The sequence below is a fragment of the Belonocnema kinseyi genome, chromosome 10 (assembly GCF_010883055.1).
Source record: "Belonocnema kinseyi isolate 2016_QV_RU_SX_M_011 chromosome 10, B_treatae_v1, whole genome shotgun sequence".
Taxonomy (NCBI): Eukaryota; Metazoa; Arthropoda; class Insecta; order Hymenoptera; family Cynipidae; genus Belonocnema; species Belonocnema kinseyi.
The window spans coordinates 74,829,180-74,850,183 of NC_046666.1; the positions used below are offsets into that span (position 1 = coordinate 74,829,180).

At 27.7% G+C, this 21,004-nt stretch overlaps 1 protein-coding gene across 4 annotated transcripts in view; it reads right to left on the reverse strand.

The window, feature by feature from the left end:
* Positions 1-5,078: 5,078 nt before the first annotated feature.
* LOC117181492 (cytochrome P450 6a2-like) overlaps positions 5,079-21,004 on the reverse strand; it is a 43,620-nt gene continuing 27,694 nt past the window's right edge. The window contains exons 1-6 of one of the 4 annotated variants that reach the window (XM_033374216.1): positions 11,660-11,983; positions 10,823-10,940; positions 9,847-10,752; positions 9,499-9,720; positions 5,871-6,122; positions 5,540-5,712 (exon numbers count right to left, since the gene is read on the reverse strand). In XM_033374216.1, the coding sequence (XP_033230107.1) occupies positions 5,540-5,712; positions 5,871-6,122; positions 9,499-9,720; positions 9,847-10,705 (1,506 nt within the window). In that variant the 5' untranslated portion in view covers positions 10,706-10,752; positions 10,823-10,940; positions 11,660-11,983. Of the gene's footprint in view, positions 5,713-5,870; positions 6,123-9,498; positions 9,721-9,846; positions 10,753-10,822; positions 10,941-11,659; positions 11,984-21,004 lie in introns of those variants that run through there. The other 3 variants (XM_033374215.1, XM_033374218.1, XM_033374217.1) reach the window with 3 other exon arrangements.

The window sequence follows — 21,004 nt, forward strand, 5'->3', positions numbered from 1 at the left end:
TGTCACGAAAATCTTAAATGCACTACGTTGTCGCTTTTCCTCAATGTCGATTGGATAATTTGAAAAATTCGAAACAAAGAAAATGTCAAATTCACGCACATAATTGGGGCATTATTTATTAAGTGATACCATATAAAAATCGAAGTAAATTGTTTAGGCCTTAGAGCAACGGGTTGCCTAATGTAAGTGGCCTAAATGTGCATGTTTGGTTATTCAGGGGCGAATAACTCGACTTGGACTTCTTCGATTTAAAAAAGAAATTGGTGTTTTAAAAAGCTCTTTTCAGGCACTTTAAGATAATTATTTGTAATTTTTTTCAATAAAAATTTAGCCTCGATTTATTGAAAATAAATATTAAAATCGATTATTGACAAATTCCAACATCATCAATTGTTTTTTAACAGTCTTTAAAAAAACTAGAATTGTTCCCATTTAAACCTCTGCTTTGGCTAAAATGGGAAAACTTTCCGTTTTGAAGAAATAAGCGTTTAAAAGAGCGGGCAAATGTCAATCAAAATTTGTATTTTTGCAACAGGTAAAAAATTACGATTTTTCAATATTTTCGTTGAATTATGTAAATTCAAATAACTATTTTTGAAACCCTAAACTTGCCCCTAACAAGGTTAATTTCTAATTAATTAGAAATTTATTTGTTTAATTTTAGTTAATTTTTTTCAGTTCAAGATTTCACATCCTTTTTTAACTTTGATCGTGAGATATGACAAATTTTACTTAAAAATTTAATAAAACCTTAAATGTTTTCATATTTTCAGAGATGGGCATGTCTTAAAAAGCTCAAAATTGTTCAAACAACGTATTTAAAATTTTGAAGTACATGATTAATTTAATTTTCTGTACAAAAATTTAATTAATTTCCAACCTACTGATTAAACTGTTTAATTAATGAGTTCTGTAAATTAAGTTACTCACCAAAATTAAAAATTTATAAGCGCTTGTTTTTTTAACATTTTCGAACCTAAAAAGTACTGAAATATTTTAATAATTTATTTTCCATTTAATCAGTAAATGAAATTATTCAAATATTTCAAAATCTAATTTAAAGCTTTATCGAGTAATCAAATCTGCAATAGTAGGATTGCTACATAATCTGAATTTCGAAATTCCCTGACTTTCCCCTGGTAATTTTTTTATTTTCCCTGATGGGTCTAAATTTTACTTTTAGGAATAAGAACCGAAACCTTACACCTAGGGGATGGATAATGTTATTATAAAAAAACTTTGGAAGAATTAAATTTTCAGTTAAAATAATTTTTTTAGAACCAAGAAAAATGGCATTTTTAGTTAAATTATCCACAAACGTTTCTTCAACAAGAGTTTTTCAGCCCAGAAAAACTTTTCAGTTCATAAACAAAAAAACCAGTTTTCAACAAATTAAGTGAAATTGACTAAAAAAGATCAACTTTTCAGCAAAAATGGAATAGCTACTTTCAGTAAAAAAAATCATTAAAAGAAAACATAAATTTCCAACAAAATAGTTGAATTTTTAAACAAAGAAATTAATTTGTAACTAATATGGTAAATCTTGAAAAAAAAAATTTATTTTGAATCAAATAGTTGAATTTTCAGCCAAAACAATGAATTTCCTACCAAAACAGACAAATCTTCAACGAAATAGTGCAGTTTTCAACCAAAAAGATGAAATTTCGATCAAGAAGAATAATTTTCTATCCAAAAAATTCATTTTTAATCAAATTTATTAATTTTTTACCAAATTTAAAATTTTTAAGGAAACTTTTAACCTAATAGTTAAATTTTTAGCCAAAGTAACACATTTTTAACAAAAAATGAATTTTTTTACAATAGTGTTCAATAACATGTATAAAATAGGTAAAATAGGTAAACCCTCGAAAGTGACAAGTTTTAAAGTAAATTTTGTCGAATTAACCCAAAATACCTCGAAACCCCAGAAACTCGAATAGATTAAAAATCTCTTTCCATGTCCTTTCTGTCCGATTTGAAATGAATTCGGCCTAATATTGTACTTCTGTGATTCAGAAAAAAATTCATAATAATACCGAAATACCGCTAATCTGCTAATTTTAAGAAATTGCAAGTAAAAGCAAAAAAATTTGGTTTGATATTAAATTTACTAGAATTTTTTCGCCATAATAAAGAAACATTAGTAAATCATATACAGCGTTCGCAAATCATGTAAGAATATCTGTAAAATCAATAACAAAATATTGGAATATAAACTGAGTTTCTTTTTAAAGAAGAGGCAACTAGTGGCGCAAAGCGGGCACAATTTATAATCCACGTTTCATTCGTTCTGTTGACATTGAAGATCCTTTATTTCGCTCGGTTTTAAGGTGTTTTTCCTCTTGCGACATTTAATCGCAAATATTTTGAAAAATTTCATGGCTGAAATTACAATCCTCGGACTTTTATTTTAGAAATTCATATATTTTTAAAGATTGTAGGAAATTAGTGTCATGCAATTATTTAAATATTACATAGAATGTTGTGCTAGAAAATTCTCAAAAATTGAAATACACATCGTGTTAAAAGGATTTGTTCGAAATATGATGTTTTATGTTAGCAATATATTAAAGTTACATTTTCATATCCACTAAAAATCATTTTTTTGGTGACAAACTATTTCTTGTGATATTCAAGCAAGTTATACAGTACAATATTGTTCTGGTTCGATAACAAAAAATGTAAATATTATTATTTATCACTACCCAAAAGCGAAAATCATCACACTGTGAAACCGCCACATTGAAAATCTATTTCCTTGAAACTGAATAACTTTTTCTATACAACTTTTTATTTCTATTTTCGTCAACTGAACATCTCGGGGAAGTTGGACCCTTTAAAAAAAATTATAATATTTTTCACGATTTCAATAGGCTTTTCCAGAACCCATGAGCTTTCTGGTCTCAAAACTAAAATTTACTTTCCTCGCCCTGGCGGACCGAATGGAGCCTCTACAAAGTACCCGTAAAGACCCCATTGGGTCCCCATTCGGTTCCTTTTTAAAAAAGTTCGAAAAAAACAGCAAAATCAACTTTTAAATTTTGAAATTTGGATTCTAAGTTAAAATTCTCTATATTCCTGTAAGTAGCAGTCAACAGGCGTTATACGTCTTAAATATTTTTAAATTTTTTACCGTTGCAAAAAAAAAACTATTGCGATTATTCTGTGACCTTTTATAGGGAATTTTAACGTAGAATCCGAATTTCCAGAATTTAAAAGTTGATTTTACTACTTTTTCGAGTTTTTTAAAGATGAACTGAATGGTGTCTTTACGGGTAGTTTGTAGAGGCTCCATTCGGTCCGACAGGGTGGAACTGAATGATTTTTGTATCAATAAATTTTTTTCCTGTGTATTCAGTAACTCAACATCTCCGGGACTTATCATCAGTTCATTTTTTATTTTGGTATTTAAGTTCTTATCACTGTCTCATTCCGACTCGGGTAGGGTCAAAAAAGTGTCAAACTTACATGATCATTTTTCGACAAAATGCATTCAAACTAACTTTTTTAGTATCGAAAACATTGACATTTTTCAGTTACCAACTTTGACCTTTTGGCCCCTTCATTTTTTATGTGATATTTAAATGCAGATTTCCCATAAAATCTCGTGAAATTCTGTTGAATCTTCAAAGATACATCCTAAAAGCTTCGAATTATATTGAAATCCTTTCAGCAATCTGTTCTTGAGATTCTCTCAAAATTCCGGGAAAACGCGTAAATCTGTTTACGTCTTTGGAAATCTTATAATTTTTTTCAATTCTTTGGAATCTCTTCAATTTCAAATAACATTATATTAAAATTTCTGAACTAATTAAAATCCTCATTAAATTTCTTAGAATTAAAAATAAAATTATGAAAGATTTTTTTATTTTAAATTTCCACTTTGAAATCCTTCTTGTAACACTTTGCAAATTATAACATCCATTAAATCTTGTGCAATCTATAATATCTTTCAAAATTCCTTAAAAAATAAGGAAATCTTAGAAACCCTCTGAAATCCCGTAAAATCCCTTAAAATTTTTGCTGCTTTTTCAAATTCCTTTAAAATATTTAAATATTGCAAAATCCCTTAAAGTTTTTAATTTTCTGAAATCTGACGAAGTACTTTGCTTTTTTTTTAATTTGTTAATCTATTGAAGTTTTCTACAATTAAGGGGGCTATTTAAGTCGAGGGAAAAAATTCTCTTAAGGTTAACTATTTCTTCATTTAAAGTAATCAAAAGTAAAAAGCAAATTAAATCACTTTAGGGCATGTGACACACTCAAATATTTATATTACCGACCTATTTATTTGTAAATAAAATATCGGACTGACACTTCTGATACATTTTCCAAAGTTTCAGTCCGAAATTTTCTTTACAAAAAAAATGTCTGAAGTTCAAAGAAAATTCAGTAACCTAAAAAGTGAGGTCGGTAATATTGGTATTTAAGTGCGTGAATTAAAAAATTAAAAATTTCAAGTTACAAACTTTTTTAGTTCATAAATTTGGTATTAAACAATACAGTATATACGATTTGAATTTCTTTTCAATTATGTAAAAGTACATTCACTCTATTAGAAAAGATTCAATGCATTTTTTGTTCAAATTATTAATTGTTATTTATAAAAATAAAATGTGTAACAAAAATACTCCGGTTCTCGGTGAAGCATGTACAACATATTGTCCTACTCAATACTCATTGACAATTATGAGTTTAAATAAAATTATCAAGAATGACTTGCGATTAATTCAGTGACAAATAATAGTTACTTCAATTTTGATGAACAAAAAATAAATCGTAAGCAATTGAGTTTTCTGCATGAAATGAAATGACATAATATTTATGTGACTTACAACATTTTGTCTTATAAAATTAAATTAAATCTGAATTAGTGAATGTGGTTGAAATTGGAAATTTACTAATCAATTAATACAATTTCTGAATTAAATTAAAATGAAATAATTCTGTCTCTTCATAAAATAATAAAATGCAAATATAGGTCGGGGAGACCTCCTTAGAGTAGAGAATCATTCATTAAGAATAATAGAAGAATATGATTGAAATAATTTAATAAATTTAATTATATATTAAAATACTGTATGTGTTTATTAATTAAACAATAAAAATATAAATGAATTATTTCACTCACATTTCTTTTTAAGAAATGGCTATCTACGCTGCAATATCTGATATATCAGCAGATTATAGACCTACTTGAAGTTTTATTTCTAAAATAAGAGTATTTTTAAAATAGAAGTAGAAAAGAAACTGTCAATTGGACATACATTTTCTTAGGCTATACTTATTACTATATAATGTAAATTTCGCAAAGTTTACAATGAATACACTTTGTCATAAGCAAAAACCAGTTTTTCTTCTTCTGGTATGGCACTGCTTTTTTCAAACGCTGTTAACAGCTGCTCATCTGACGACAATTTTTGATCTTTCGTCCTCTGATTAAATTATCGACATACATTTCTTTTATGCATCTTTTTTTTTAATACCAATGTACTTTTCGAAACCTACCTACTTGCGAGTATTATAGATTTGTGAGTTGTCATTTAATATACAATTTTGTAAATTTTAGATCAATGCCGTCCACGGGTCGCATTAAGAATGAATTTGGATTAACCACATAGGGAATAGGTGTTTTTTCACATACATCAACCCTATAATTTTTTAGTATTTTTATGAGACCGACTTTCGTTTGATTATCAGCAAACCTTGCCCCTGTAACAAAAAACGCATCGATTTGGAAGAAATTTCACTTTAAGTTAAAATAATAATGCCATTTTAATTAATGAATCAAAATTGTTACAAATCATCTTTTATATTTTAAGCCCTGGGAATTTCTATCAAAAAAAGAAAGGTTTTTTCAAAATAATTACCAATGCAATTTCTGGGACCATCTCCAAATGGCAAAAATAGCATAGGATGTCTTGATTGTATTGTCTCTTCATCAAATCTTTCTGGATCAAAAGTCTCTGGCATTGGATAATATTTTGGATCTCGTTGAATTGGATAAGCTGGTATCCAAACTCTTTGGCCTTTTGGTATTGTGACGTTGGTACCAGAAAATGTATATTTTTCTAAGGAGCTTCTCATTAGAAGTGGCACTGGTGGGTACTTCCTGAGAGTTTCTGGAATTAATAGATGAGATTAAAAATAATAGTAATAATAACAGAGCCGCACAATAAAAGTTAATAACAATCAAATACCATCAGGGATCACAGCGCAAAAGAAGCTCGAAAAAGGGAAATAGGGTAATTTTGTCACGAAAAAGGGAAAAAATAGGGTAAAGCAACACTTATTTTCACATGTCGAAAACAAAAATCAATCTTTTTATATGAAATGTCAGATTTTAAAATAATTTTTAAAGATTTATACCATTGAAAAAGTTATATATGTTTAACATCATTCCGATAAGTATTCTCATAAGTATTTAAATTTTTTGAATGTGTATAAAAAATGTTTCTTGGATTCATTCGAACCTGAAATTTCTTCGCAGCTTGAACCAAAGAAACATATTATAATTTTTTTATTTAAGGAAAACATTTTTTTCGTTAAGTTCATAACTTTCCAAGATCACAAAATATATGAAATCCCAAAAATCTTAAATCAAGACGAAAATATGAATAAAAAAAACATGTTTTTGCATATTTACAAAAAAATGTATTGAGCAAAATATTTGTTTTTAACTTTCGTAACTTTTTATTATTATTATTATTAACTGGTAAAATCTGTAAATATAACAAGTTCATGATAATTTTGAATCAATTGATTTGTTTTTTTTTAGAATTTTCACTACGCCCTACTCCTTAATGCTGTTAAACTCAAATGAAAAATTACTTAAGTCAAAACACTGAACATTGCAGTTGATTGATTTGGAATATTCCATATTTTAAATAGATATGTAACGCAAATAATTGCTAAGACAAATAGAAATTGTTTAAAAAAATAGTTGCCATTTATGAAACATGTGATAAATATTTCATGGGCCTTGACTCCCGAATGAAATGTTTTTCATTATATTCTTAATAAGGCCTTTAAAATTAACCTGGGATTTTAAATGGGAAAATCTCAGTTTTCAGAAAAATTGGGAAAAATACTACTTGTTATAAGCTTTTCGTTAATTGGACTTCAGCCACTTTTTAAGAAATATTTCAGGAATCATTTACAACCCATAAAGTTAAAATTTGATGTCTAAACCACTTTGCATTATTCCGCAAAATGCGCCGAAAATGTGAAACAGCAGATTTATTTAAAATTCATGCTAGGAATGGGCTTTTTTAAAAATAATTTTCAACATGAATTTTCGTATTTAATAAGTCACAAGTTGGCAAGTATTTAGTAATTTACAAATTATTTAAACAATTATTATTTGCAAATAAATCGTGAAAATTAAGTTTTTAAAATTAATCGCACGCCAGGAAGGGAATGTTGAGAATAATATTATTGGTTTAGTTATTTTTAAATTGTTTAAGCAGTTTTTATTTGCTTCGATTTCTGTTACTCTACCAAATCATAAATAGTTCATATTTTCTCGAATGAATGACACAATTAATGTAACAAGAAATATTTTTTGAAATCATTTTGTAATTGTTTAAACAATTTATATTCGTTTTGATTTTTCCTTGTGAAATCATGAAAAATTATAACCTTCTTGAACTAATTTAAAACCTAACGGATGTTAGCAATAATATTTTTTGTGTAAGATATTATTCAATTGTTTATTAAACCATTAGTAATCAGTCATTTCTACCTTCATAAGAAAGGTGGAGAAAACTTTATTTTTCTAAATTCTCGCACAATATGTCATACTTTATTAAGACATTGTGTCTTTGGTGAGGTATACCTCAATTGTTCAAACAATTATTATTTGTTTCAACAATTTGTTTAGTTATATTATGAATAGTTTATTTTTCTTGAGAGCTTATTAAAATAGTTAATTTGTGCATTCATTATATAATGAACAAGAATTTTTAAGCAAATAATAATTGTTTTAATAATTGATGCGTAACTTCTTTACAATAAGCGGCATGGTGTAAATAGACTAAATAAACTAGAATTTTTGCTATCTTTCCAATAACAAGTCAAATGAATGATTATTAATTGTTTAAACACTTTATAATGTTTTCAACCAAAAATATTACTCACTTTCGGTGAATTTTCAGAGCAGAATACAAAGGACATCAAACTTAAAAGTTCTAAAGTGAAAATTATTTCTTCAAAATTTCTTAAGTGGTGAACGAAATTCAATTTGCAAAACGAGAAATTACTCAATTAAAAACAAATTAAGTCTACAATATTTATTTTTATATTACATAATTAGTTCATGTCGTTAAAAGGAATACCGATAATTAATAATTAATTAAAAATATATTAAATCAAAATTTTCCACTAAAAATTATCTGTAAACAGGTAATACAAAATTATAACTATGTCCAACATACAGGAAATTAATGCTTGATCCTCTTTCACATGGTTGTTTTTGGGACATGCTGGAATGGAGTGGGTGTGTCAAAATAAAAAAGCAATGCATAAGTCACATTTTAGGTAGTATTTTCAACAGATGCTGCTAATTTTTATTAACTTAAATTGGAAAAAATTGGGGTAGCCCTATGTACTTTTAATTGGAAAATTAAAGGGCGGTGTTAATATTTTCCGGTCGAAAATTAAAAAAAAAATTTTCGGGAGCCTGACAAACACGTGGGGTAAGGGCGCAAAGGAAATACAAAATTTGCTCTTTTTTAGACCACCCTAATAAACAAGTAGAAGCGTTCCAAAAGTCAGATATCTGAAAAAAAATAGTTTTTGTAAGATTTTAAGTATCAAAACATTATAACTGCTGTCATCTTAAATGAAAGTTATTTTGAAAACTTATTGCATTTTAATAAATGATGGCTTATTTTTTCTGAAAAAGCATTTTCTACAACTCAATACGTTTTTCAATTTTTTAAGTAAGTTTTTCTATGGCTGAAATCGTAAGAACCATTTTTTTCAAGAAAACATTTTTTAAACAAATTGTTATATTTTAAGATTATTTAGTTTTTGTTTTAAATTGAAAACAGCAGAATTGTAAAGAATATTTTCCCGGGCAAATAAGCCATAATTTATTAAAATGCAATCATTTTTCAGAAATTAGTAAAAAGCGACGGTCAAAAAAAATTACTTGAAAGAAACATGGTTAAAAATGTTTTTTTTTTTGTGAATTTTAAAATTTGTCATGAAAATAGTGTTTTTTATTTAAAATGACATCAGTTATAATATTTTAAATCTTAAAATCATTGAAAAACGATTTTTTCAGATATCTGACTTTTGGCACGGCAACTACCTTAATGCATTAAGGACAGAATGAAACCATCGTATATTGTATGCATATTTTCACCTTATTTAAAAATATTTTTATATTATTCTAATATAAAAATGAATGTTTTTTCAGTTTTAAATTCTGAAAATAAAAATAAAAACAATTGGAAAATCAGAAGCGATGGCTTTTTATGGAAACTTTTTTACCTTGAAAGACCTTGTGTAAATACTTCATATTCTTCACACCATCGTATGTTAATTGTCCGTCTGATTTTTTTAAACTTTCTTGAATTTCATTACGAAGTTTATCCTGAATTGAAGTATTCTGCGCTAGTTCATACAAAGCATGACTGATTGTTGTTGACGAAGTTTCGAATCCAGCGGCATAGAAGACATTTGCCTGAGCAGCCAGCAAAGAGTCCGTAAGATCTGTACAAATTAAATTTTTTTCTCACTCAAAAATTCCTAAATGCTTTCTTTAACAAAAAATAAGTTATTAAGTGAATAAATCAAGTTTAAGATTAATTCAATTATTATTAATATATAAGAACCAACCTATATCACCCAAACTATCTGAATTTTCCTTCATGTGCCTTAGTAAGTCAACAAAATCATGCCTAGATACATTATTTTCTTTCCTATATTGCATTGTGTCTTTGATCAAGTTTATAAAAAAACTGTGCATCTCAGTATCTGTTATCAAAGGACCAAGTAAATCATATATCCACGGCGTTAATTGCATGATTTTCATTTTCAAAGTTCGTTGAAAACCCACGTCGAATATTTTTTTCCCCATTCTGAGAAATTCATTTTTCTCGTCAGAAAAAGCATTGACATCAATTCCAAACGCGCAAGAACCTATCACGTCTGTAGTATACTTTGCTGTGAGTTCACGACACTCAATTGGTTTCTTTTGAGGTACTATTTCTTCCAGATGCTTTTCCATGTTATCAGAACTTTTCAAAATCAAATAAAACATGTCCTTTAATTTTCCGGATGTAAAAGCAGGCGACAGATTTTTTCTAAGAGGCCGCCATCTTTTGGGTTCCAGGGAGAATAAATGTGCAGACAAAGGATCTACTTTTTCATGAAGCCTTATACCACGATCGGCAAATTGATTGAAGTCTTTGATCAACACATCTTTTATTAAATCTGGGTCCTTCAGCATAAGAAATGGCGTTTTTCCAAGAAAAATTCCAATCATAAGTTCGTCATGGAATTCATCATACATTTTTTTAAAACGATCCCCAATGAATATTCGATTTGTTACGAGGTTCGTTAAATTTTCGAAAAAACCTAATGGTTTCGGTTGTTTGACACCTCGAATTTCCCAGAAATCACTTTTTGTAATGATGTAGTAGTAGATGAAAAGAAAAATTGCTGCGAATATGCACAAAATTTCGAATATCGCCATTGTGGAAGCTTAATTTTTAGGCACTCCCCTATTTACATATTAAACACCTGAAATTATTAAAAAATACCCTTCAGAAAAACGTATGATTGAATGAAACACATTCAATCTTTGACATACCAAACCAACATTTGCAAAAAATGTAGAATTTAAAATACATATTTTGATGAAGAATTTCATCAAAAGGGGGTCGTTGCATGAATTTTAGATAATATAATTTCAAATACTGCATACAATTCTGAAAAGATAAGTGCATTCAAAAGATGTGCTGAATACTTAATTTTCGAGAAACAAAATATTGAGGAAAATGTATCGAAATCCCTATTCGAAAAGTCTGCGACCTTGCCACGTCACATCCTGCAACCAGCTTGAACAATCACTGCAGGTGCTTCATTGACTAATGAAGTATCTAGCAGACAGCTGGCATAAATTCAAATTACGATTTCGGAGAGATTTCCTTACTTAAAATTGTCGAAAAACCAGTCATAGCCAGTTATAGTCAGTAATGGTTAAAGTGACCCTGGCGAACCGAATGAACGCAAGCGTTTCCTTACAACCGAACCATTAAGTAACCCTAAAGTAACCTTGAAATAATCTCGCATTATAATTAAAAAAAGAAACAAAATAAATATATAAATAGTTGCGATTATAATTGTACGTTAAAAATTGATGTTAAACGATAATACGGTAATTGCAGTAGGTTTGTTTTTCAGCTTTAGGAATTAAAAAAAATGTGTGCTGAAACATAAACTTATTACAATTGAAACCATTTAGATATTTATTTTGTTTCTTTTATTGATTATAATACGAGATTACTTTAAGGCCACTTCATGGTTACGCTGCATAGCGTAACGCTTGCGTTCATTCGGTCCGTCTGGGGAGTGATTACGGTGGTTTGAGTGGCATAAGTCAAATAATATCTTTGCTCAAGTTACTCGATGAGAAAAAATGTCTCACCATCCACATGTCGACTTTTTCCACACTCGCACTGTCACACTTTACAAATCCTGGTTTTAGTAGAATTCTACGCATTTTGAATACCTTTTAGGACATTCTTTATACTTTTAAAACGCGTTTACAATAATAAGCACATTGATAGGTTATTATGTTTGCTGTTTAAACTTGCAATAGCTAGCGGCAGTGGCTTCAGAACGTAGGATTATTCCGCCCCCACCACTTTCCCATCTGGGAGAAACACATGCAAACTTAGCGTGTCGCTGAGTCCTCTCTCGTCTCCCGACAAGCCTCATGTAAACTGTAAAGCCGACACTGACTTCTGGACTACTGCTCTCCCCCAGGCTGTGGTCACTCAATGTTTTAGAAGTGCAGACCGATAATCGACGGTGGTGCCATCAAACGAGCCCGCAGGTTTTTAAGATGAGATAATAGATGCTTGAGGTTATATCCAGATGATTTGTAGATAATGTAATTTAAAAAATTAATAAATTGAAAAAACCAATAGAAAAATAAATAAAAATACATAAATAATTACCGGAATAATTATTGATATATTTCTGCTTGTTTTTCTATTGCTTCCCTACCGAAAGAAATCTTTGAGTTTTCTTTAGCGAAATAGCTTGGCCCATTTGAGTCTATAAACAAAGTCGATTTGAAACAAAATAGTCTCGGAGATACTTTGAGAGATTTGGGTCCTTTTCAAGATCCTTTTAGTGGTCGTTTTAAGAGTGGTGCGACGGTAATATAATGTTCCTTTTGTATTCGTCACGTACCGGGCGGGCAGAGTTACTTACAGTAATTGGTCGTGGTTAATCCGCTCTCCCTTTTCAAATTTCTCTTCAAATTATTAACACTTTTTTTAAATTGATGAATTTTCTCATTATACTTATTTATAATTATAACTTATATACTGATATACAATTTTCTAGTTGAATTAAAAAATGTCTTTTTTGGCGTATCTCATTCCATTTACGAGAAACGTTCTATTAATTACAATTTTGAGCATTAAAAAAAAAGTTAGATATCTGAAGTCATCGAAACCCATAGATTCCGAATTATTATGTTTTAGGCTGTTAACTATGAAATTTAAAAAAATCTACTTCTAAATTTTAATCCGAAAACTTAACAAAATACACTTGAGTGTCGGCTACTCTATTGAGATAGCCTCTCTGCTCGTTATTTATGATTGTATTCTTATTTCAATTTCGGAAAGGATATTTGAAAGCTTGCAGACCATTTAAATGAGCTTCCTGGACCTTTAAAAATATCTACCTGAGTGCCTGCGGAGAATTTCTTTGAGATTCTTTGACCTAAAGAATTTTTAGTATATACTCAAAGATTCTTTTCGGTAGGGTTTTTTCATAAAAACATGTTCTAAGGACAAAAGAAAGATGATGGAAGTATGTTTGAAAGCAGTTTTCATTTAAATGTCATCATTTTCGACATCAATTTTCTTAACGGCAGGTTCCTTTCACTGCATCACTGCATTTTTTCAGATCTGAAGCCTGATCCAGGTTTTCGGTACAGCCTTTTTTTTAATTAAAAAAAAAAAAAAAATTCTTGAAAAATCATATTTTTCATTAAAAAAAAAACTATTATAGAAAGAAATTTCGAGATAAACAATTGCTGAAACATTTTTCTTTGACAAATATTTTTTTAAAAATTGAAATAATGAAATATTTATACCAAAGAAACAACTTTTTAAATTTTTGAAGTGTTTAAACATTATTGTTTAAATTTAAAATTAAAATAATTTAAACAAAATAAATTTCTGGATAAGATTTTTGGTTGAAAATGTATATAGTATTTTTTAAGTCACAAAAGTTCTTCCGAAAAATCGAAATGTTGATTAAAAAACACGTGTTTTTTATATTAATTTGCCGGTAAAATTTTTTTATAATTTAAATCTTAAATTGAGACAAATAATTTTTAACACTTTAAATATTAAACAAAAATATATTTGATACAAATATTTTGTTATCGTATTTTTAATAAATAATTAATATTGATTAGGAAACAATTTTATTTGGGGCGCTTTATTATTTGGGAATTTTCAAATTCGTTAAAAGTATAAAAGGTTTAGGAATTTTATTAGTTTTGCAATTTTATTATTGGGGACAGAGAGTTTTACCGAGTCGGGAATTATATTTTTCGGGATATTTCAGCCGTCCCCATAGAATTACAGAAAAATTGCTCTAATTATAATGTCGGCACTCGATCTTGTTGATTTTTCCCTACAGTATTAATAAAAAAAATGTATATGGAAATTTTTTATATTATAAAGTTAAAGATAATCTCAATTGAAAATTTAAAAATTCGCTGTACATCCAATTTTTATTCTTGGGTCTTGGCAATTTTTTTCTAATCCGTTTCAGTCACTGGTAAACGGGGGTGATTTTCTCTTAAAAAATAAGTGATTAAAATTTGAAAAAATTGGGTAGGGTTTTTTGACATCTAGGTATATAAAAAAGGTAAACTTCCGAAAATTTAAAAACTAATTTAAGAACTATTTATACTCTTTTAAGATGCCAATACAATTTACACAATACTAATTGTAAAATTTGCAAATTTTTAGGCCATCAGTTTAAGAACTTGAATTTTAACGTTAAATATGCTTCATTTTCAGAATACAGCCTTATTGTTTGAATTTTCCAGAATTTTCGTTTTTAGTTACAGGTTAGGTAAAAAATAACATTATGGGATTCGAAATTGTTACAACGCGAAAAAGATTAAATTTAACATTTAAAAATGCGAAAATACACCATTTTCCATGTTCATTTGCAATCCAGCGAGTCACTTTCTTCCGCTTCTTTTGAAAGTCGATCCTTTGCTTTCAGTTTTCTTTTTAAAATATACCTTGAATTCAACGCATTTCAAATTCAATGTTTGCTTCTGCATTTAGATGTTTTTTGTTTTAAATATTAATTAATTAAAACATTTTATTCATTTTTCACGATTGTAATCTATAGCTTCTAAAATTGAATAATTTTAGCTTAAACATGAAAAAGTATAGACTAATTTCAAATTTATAGAGGTTCTAACATATAACTATCTAAACTATTAAACTATTAAAACCTCTCACCTTTTTTAAGGTTATAAAACTCTTTTAAAAACTTTTTTTAACAATTTTGATTGTGATTTCTTAATAAAAGAATAAGTGTTATTTAGTCTCCAGAACAGCAATTTTTAAAATATTTTGAGCTTTAATAGTTGCGACATTTTAAATTTGTAGTCTTCATTATATTGAATAATTTCAAATTTAAAGCTATTAAATATGCCATCAGAATTTTTTAATGGAAAGTGTTCGATAATTTTAGATTGAAACATTTCAAATTATTTAGTTACAAATTAAAATCGTACAACTTCAAGTTTTATTAATTTTGGATCATTTGTCACCCCCACAAACTATTTTTTTTGTGTCAAGAAAATAACGCCTGATTTTTGTTCAAAAACCTTGTTCCTGAATAAATTGACTCTTATTGTTTTCGATTTTGTTCTGTCACTCAGGGATTGTCTTTTTCATAGAAAACATTGAAATGTGGTTTTTTCACGCTTATAAAATTATAATTGAAGGTCACTCAGGGTAATTTTCTATGAAAAATATTGACTTACAAAGAATATTGGTCAAACAATAGAATGGATTTCTTCGCCGAGATACAAACATAAAGTGTACTATAATAAAAGCAACTGGAAAAATTTAGACGAAAGCCAAATTTGGTAAAGAAAACAAACCTTTGGCGACCTATAAATATTAATTTTATTCCCCGAAAGATTTTTCAAAAATCTCTTCGAAACAATTTTATTGTAACAATTTAATTGAAGAAAAATATTTTTTATAAAAATAAAAATAGTACAATTTTCACATACAATTCTTAAAATGAAAAAACTGCGTGTCAAAGCACAATCCAATCCGACTATTTTTTCGAAAGTTATCCAATATATAGACAACCACAACATCAATAACAACGCCGACGTAGACGCCAGAGAGACACACAGATACCGACGTAAAAACTTGTTTTTCTGACTCAAGGAGCCTCAAAATGTCGACATTTGATAAAATCCGAAAAAGTCATTTTTTCATAAAAAACTAGAACCTTCTCATTTTGGATGAGAATGTAAAATTATCAACAAGATCATTAAAAAATCTTTCAAGGAATAAAATGATTGTCCCGTAAATTAGAACCGAAAAATTACTATTTCAAAAAAATGAAAGTTGTTCTAAATATTGAGCTATACTCGCGACCGGGACAAATCGGGAAAAGAAAGTAAATTTGAAAATTGAACTGCAGTTTGAGTATTAAAAATTTAACAGTGATTGATTTTACACGATGATTCTAGATCTGTTCAAAATGATATAATTTACATATTTTAACGTTAAAATTTGAACTTAAGTGAACGCCTTTATTCAATTTCGAAATCTTTTTAAAGTATTATTTCAGTATAAAATATTCCATTTTTAATCTATTTAGTTTGCAAATTAAAAAAAAAAACAATGTTCAATAGTAAACATTTTGAAAAAGAATTGTCACAATTTCAGAGTGATAAATTTAAACTTTGAATATTACAATTATAATTGTTTTTTTTTATCTGTATTTCCAAGGTAAAAGTATTTCATTTTGATTCTTAAAGAACAGGATTTTACAAAACTGTTAGAAAAAATGGCAATCAGTCTAAAAGTCATTGAAAACCTCCAAAAAATTTTTAAAATAATTTTAAAATATTTGAAATAATTTAAAAGAGAATTGATACTTTTGATGATTTTAAAATGTTTTGAAATGTTGACTTTCTTTTTTGACAAATTACATAATTTTAAGAGGAGGTATAAAAATATGGCACCGTTGAAAAAATCCCGAAAGGGATGAACGAAAAATCCCAAAAAATAAAATCTCCGGCACCAGGATAATAATTTTATAAAAATTGTAATAAAAAATACATTAAAAAACACGTGCGCTTTGAAAGAAAAAAATGTTCTGCCTAAATTTTCTTTGTACCTACATAAGAACATTTTTGAAACAAAATTTGCAGGATTCAATTGAACAACGATTTATATCAAAATTTATTTTGATTATTTTTTTATCAATAAAAAATTCGATTTTTCAGAACTTTTAAATATTTTATTCAATACTATGCACATTTTCAAACAAAATTTTTCATACAGAAATATATATTCGATTATTGTATTTTCAATAAATAATAGGTATTTAATAAACAATTTTTTGAATTGTTCAAATTCATGAATTTTTTAGTTCGGATATTATATAATTCAGCCATTTTATTTAGGGATTTTTCAAATTCGGTAATACCTTATTGTCCGGAATCTTATTTATTTTATTTTTCGTGAATTCTCCAATTCGACTTTTATAATTTCGGGAATTTTATTCTTTGGTTATCTTTCAATTTACGAATTTTACAGTGTCGGGAATTTTATTTTTCGGGATTTTTCAGTCGCTTTTTTCGAGAAATAAAATTCTCACATCACTGTAAAAATTCCGAAATTATAACATTGTCGAAATATAAAAGTTCCGAATTGGAAAATTTTCGACAATTTACAATCTTACAGAATTTGAGAATTGCCGACAGAAAATTTCCGAATTATACAATATCCGGGCTAGACAACTCCCTAATTTGAACAATTAAAAAATAATTTGTTAACAATAATTTTTTTGAATAAAATAATAAAATACTTATATCAAAGCAAAAACTTTTTTAATGTTCAAAGTTTCTAAAAATTATTGTTAGAATTTAAAATAACAATAATTGAACAAATGTATTTTTGAATAAAAAACGATGTTTGAAAATGTGTATTGTATTTTTGTACATTACAGAAAACTCTCGCAAAAATGAAATTATGATTTAAAAAAATGAGAATAAAAGTCGCGTTAAATTAGTCTGAATTGAATCCTGTAAAGTTTGATTCAATTGAAGCTCACGTGTTTTTAAATTTATGTTTGTCTCACATTTTTATACAATTATTGTTATTCTTAATTAAAACAATAATTTATCAAAATTAAACATTAAACATAATTTATATAATAAAAAAATTTGATTATTGTATTTGTAATAAATAATATTGACCACAAAACTGTTTTCTCAATTTCTGCAATATGGGAATTTTCTAGTTTGTATATTTTATCATTAGGCAGCATTCCGCCTGACGTTTTATTATTAGGGAATTTTCAAATTAGATAATATTGTAAATTGTCCAGAATTTCATTATTCTAGAATTTTTAAATTCGGGATTTTCAGGTTTCAGAATTTTATAATTTTGGGAAATTTACAGTGGCGATAATATTTCAAAAATTTAAATAGATTTATGATATTGTAAAAAAATCTGGAAGATTTTTAAGCATTTTTTTTGCAGAATTTCACATAAATTTTACGACAAAATGGGAATCATTATAAATATATTTAAAAGTTCTGAAAAACTTAAAAAATAGTTTGAATGATATATATTTCGAGTAAGCTATAGTAATTATAATAATTTAAAGTTTATTTTAAAATATATTTTATGGAACATGATATTTTTTAGGAATATGACAGTGAAATTCTGTTCGTCTAATTTTGTTTGCCAATGCGAAACGTAATCTGGCTTGGAACTGCCGTCTTAATATCTAAAAACAAAAGAACAATTTTCATATCACTTGGAATTATAATTATATTTTTATAAAAGTCTTAAAAAATCCATAGGAATTGCAGACCACAAAAATAAAAATAAAAAATTAATAATATTAAAGAACTATATATAGACAATATATAGAATGAAAATTATAATAATTTTAGAAATATTGGGAAATATATGAAACCGTAATATAAATTATTCATCGACTTTTATTTTTGGTATTTATTAAAACAGCCATGTTTTGCAAAGTTATAACTTATAAATGTAAAAATGTTTTAATTGGCAATTTACTTTCAATCCACATGGTTCTTGTCCGACCTAAGTAACCATTAGTGCCTCGAGGGGCCTTCTGAGAGTTGCTTACAGCGCTCCAAGTAAATGTTGTCGATGTGTGCTATAGCCTGGGAGCGGTGGGTAGAGGGGAACTGACAATTTTCGCCGGACGCGCCGTCTATATTTATCGCGGGTAACTAAGCCCTACGTTTATAACATCTTTGTCCAATATTATGACAGGGCTATTTCCGTGTGAATATAGTAGGAGACGATTTACATGACTGGGTTGCGCGCGCAAACCATTTATCCTCTTCGGAATTTAAAAACTCAAAGGTGCACGATTGCCGGTCGGAAAACTTCGTCGGTTCTATTTATATCTCTATCCTCTTTGAAATAAAATCAAGAGTTTGGGATTTTAATATTTCCAAATTTCGATTGGGTACAATCAGCCCCCTGTCTCGACCGTGTATGTGTATTTACTAGTAGTTTTCTTACGATCCGGAGGGGAAATGTCGGTTAAACCAAAGATATTATAAACGTAGATGCGGTGCGGGCTTAGTTGCCCGTCATAAATATAGACGGCACGTCCGGCGAAAAAAGTCACTTCCCCTCTACCCACCGCTCCCCGTAGAAAGCACCCAATCGATATAGTTTGCCAAGAGCCACTTGGAGCGCTGTAAGCAACTCTCGGCACACCTTCGAGGCGCACTGTTGGTAAACTTAGCTTGGACAAGAACCATTTGGATTGAAAGTAAATTGCCAATTAAAACATTTTTACCTTTATAACTTTGCAAAACTTGGTTGTTTTAATAAATACCACAAATATAAGTCGATTAATAATTTATATTACGGTTTCATATATTTTCCACTAATTCTAAAATTATTAATTATAATTTTCATTCTATATATTTTCTATTTATAGTTCTTTAATATTATTTAGTTTTTATTTTGATTTTTGTGGTCTGCAATTTCTACGGACTTATTTAGACTATTCGTCTAATAAAGTTCTCGTATGTATTTTCCAATTTCTTAATTATTATATATTCTAACGTTTTTATAAAAATATAATTATAATTCCAAGTGATAGTAAAATTGTTCTTTCGGTTTTTAGATGTTAAGACGACAGTTGCAAGGCAGATTACGTTTCGCATTGGCAAACAAAATTAGACGAACAGAATTTCACTGGTACTTTCATAAAAAATATCATATTCCATAAAATATATTTTAAAATAAACTTTAAATCATTATAATTGATACAGCTGACACGAAATATACATATAATTCAAATTATTATTTAAGTTTTTTCAGGAGTTTTAAATGCCTCGAAATCTTCAAGATTTGTTTACAATTTTATAAATCTTTTTAAATTTTTGAAATACTTTCGATATTGTAAACTTCCCGAAATAACAAAATGCTGAAACCTGAAAATCCCGAATTAAAAAATTCTAGAATAATGAAATTCTGGACAGTTTACAATATTATCGAATTTGAAAATTCCCAAATAATAAAACTCCAGGCCAAATGCTGTCTAATGATAAAATATACAAACTAGAAAATTCCCGAATCGCATAAATTGAGAAAACAGTTATGTGGTCAATATTATTTATTTATTAAAAATACAATAATCAAATATTTTTATTATAGAAATTTTGTTTGGTGTTTAATTTTCTTAAATTATTGTTTTAATTTAAAATAACAATAATTGTATAAAAATGTGATACAAACATAAATTTAAAACACGTGAGCTTCAAATGAAACAAACTTTGCAGGACTCAATACAGGCTGATTTAACGCGACTTATATTTTTATTTTTTTAAATAATAATTTTATTTTTGCGAGCGTTCTCTGTAATGTACAAAAATAAAATGGACATTTTCAAACAACTTTCTTTTATCCAAAAATACATTTGTTCAATTATTGTTATTTTTAATTCAAACAATAATTTTTAGAAACTTTAAACATTAAAAAAGTTTTTTCCTCGGTAAAAATATTTTATTATTCTATTAAAAATTTTTTTTTTAACTAACTATTTTTTAATGGTTCAAATTAGAGAGTTGTCTAGCCTGGATATTGTATAATTCGGAAATTTTCTGTCGGCAATTCTTAAATTCGGTAAGATTGTAAATTGTCAAGAATTTTCTAATTCGGGACTTTTATATTTCAATAATGCATTGTCGAAATATAAAAGTCCCGAATTCCCACATCACTGTCAAAATTCCGAAATTATAACATTGCAATGTTATAATTTCGGAATTTTTACAGTGATGTTTGAATTTTATTTTTCGGAAAAAGCGACTGAAAAATCCCGAAAAATAAAATTCCTGACACTGTAAAATTCGTACATTGAAAATTAACCAATAATAAAATTTCCGAAATTATAAAAGTCCCGAAATATAAAAGTCGAATTGGAAAATTCACGAAAAATAAAATAAATAAAATTCCAGACAATAAGA